This window comes from Oryx dammah, unplaced genomic scaffold (genome assembly GCF_014754425.2).
Source record: "Oryx dammah isolate SB20612 unplaced genomic scaffold, SCBI_Odam_1.1 HiC_scaffold_27, whole genome shotgun sequence".
Lineage (NCBI taxonomy): Eukaryota > Metazoa > Chordata > Mammalia > Artiodactyla > Bovidae > Oryx > Oryx dammah.
Genome location: NW_024070211.1, coordinates 19,926,518 through 19,927,633, shown reverse-complemented (window position 1 = coordinate 19,927,633; position 1,116 = coordinate 19,926,518). Strand labels below are relative to the sequence as shown.

Here is a 1,116-nt window from a genome sequence, read left to right as displayed (position 1 = left end):
GGCTGCTCTTAGGGTGCTGCTGGTACCCATTCTGTTAGTAAGACTTCCCTCCTTCTCACCCATTTTTCCTCTACTCTATAGTCTTGGACCCTCTTCCTGGCTTTCTTTGGTACCACAAATCCCTCCATCTGGAAAGTTTCCCAACTAAAGGGAAACATCTAATGGAAAAATTCTTTGCAGCCCAGCACCTGAGTGAGTGTGCACATCAGTAAACTCAGCTGAACGAAATCTTGATTCCTAATGTTTGGTTTGATGGATATGAATACATCCAGCTGAATACCACCATTCAGCTCCTTCTTTGATCTACTTTTCCCTGCTTGCAGGCATGGTTTTCTTTTTTCCCTTTCTTGTTCTTAGTTATCCCATAATGTCGTCCAAATTTCCTAATAAAATAAAAACTAGATACCCGTAAGAAAGCAGTCTTTGTTTTCATTGTGTTTTGAATCCGGGTTTGTCTGTTCTGAAACTTCAGAGACTTTATCTTGAACAAAGCCTTTAACTCCCTCGCAGTGGCAGCATCACAAGCAAAGGCCATATAAGAAGCTCTGCCAGGTCTGGGGGACCAACCTCTCTTCCCAGTGAAACATCACCTTGCCTCCGTGACCCCTCCCTCCCTTACACCCCAGCGTGTTGACTCCTTTGTTTTACTGATGCAACACAACACGGCCCATCAGCAGCCGTTCTGAAAGCCAAGCGTGGCCGCTCTCTTCAAGACCCAAATACAGAGTTCAGTGGTGGGAATAAGGCTATCTGAGCTTTTGATGGATTTCTGTTACTGTATATTCAATCTTTTTCTTAGCCTCTTCCTGTTCTTCGTGTCTGATGTTTTCTTTTTTCAATTTTTTTCAGTACACAGCAACATTCAATAAAAACACACTGAAATATTTAAAAATAAAACACATTAAATTGCCACAAACTCTCCCAATGCCTCTATCTTCTCAATTATCTTTAGCAAAAGTAATAAATGAAATGAAGGAAAGGAAGGATGAAAGGACATCAAGGGGAAAGGAAGCTTTCAATGTATTTTTCCAAGAGGAATTCTTTTCTTCCACTGCTTAAATTTCATTAAAAGCAACAGGGTAACTGCTTTTTCCCCCTCCCCTTTTCTATTCCCTT

At 41.2% G+C, this 1,116-nt stretch overlaps 1 protein-coding gene across 1 annotated transcript in view; it reads right to left on the bottom strand.

The window, feature by feature from the left end:
- LOC120854438 (ice-structuring protein 4-like) overlaps positions 1 to 459 on the bottom strand; it is a 6,862-nt gene extending 6,403 nt beyond the window's left edge. The window contains exon 1 of the mRNA XM_040228440.1: positions 1 to 459. Coding sequence (XP_040084374.1) covers positions 1 to 63 — 63 coding nt within the window. The 5' untranslated portion in view covers positions 64 to 459.
- Between the last annotated feature and the right edge of the window lie 657 nt (positions 460 to 1,116).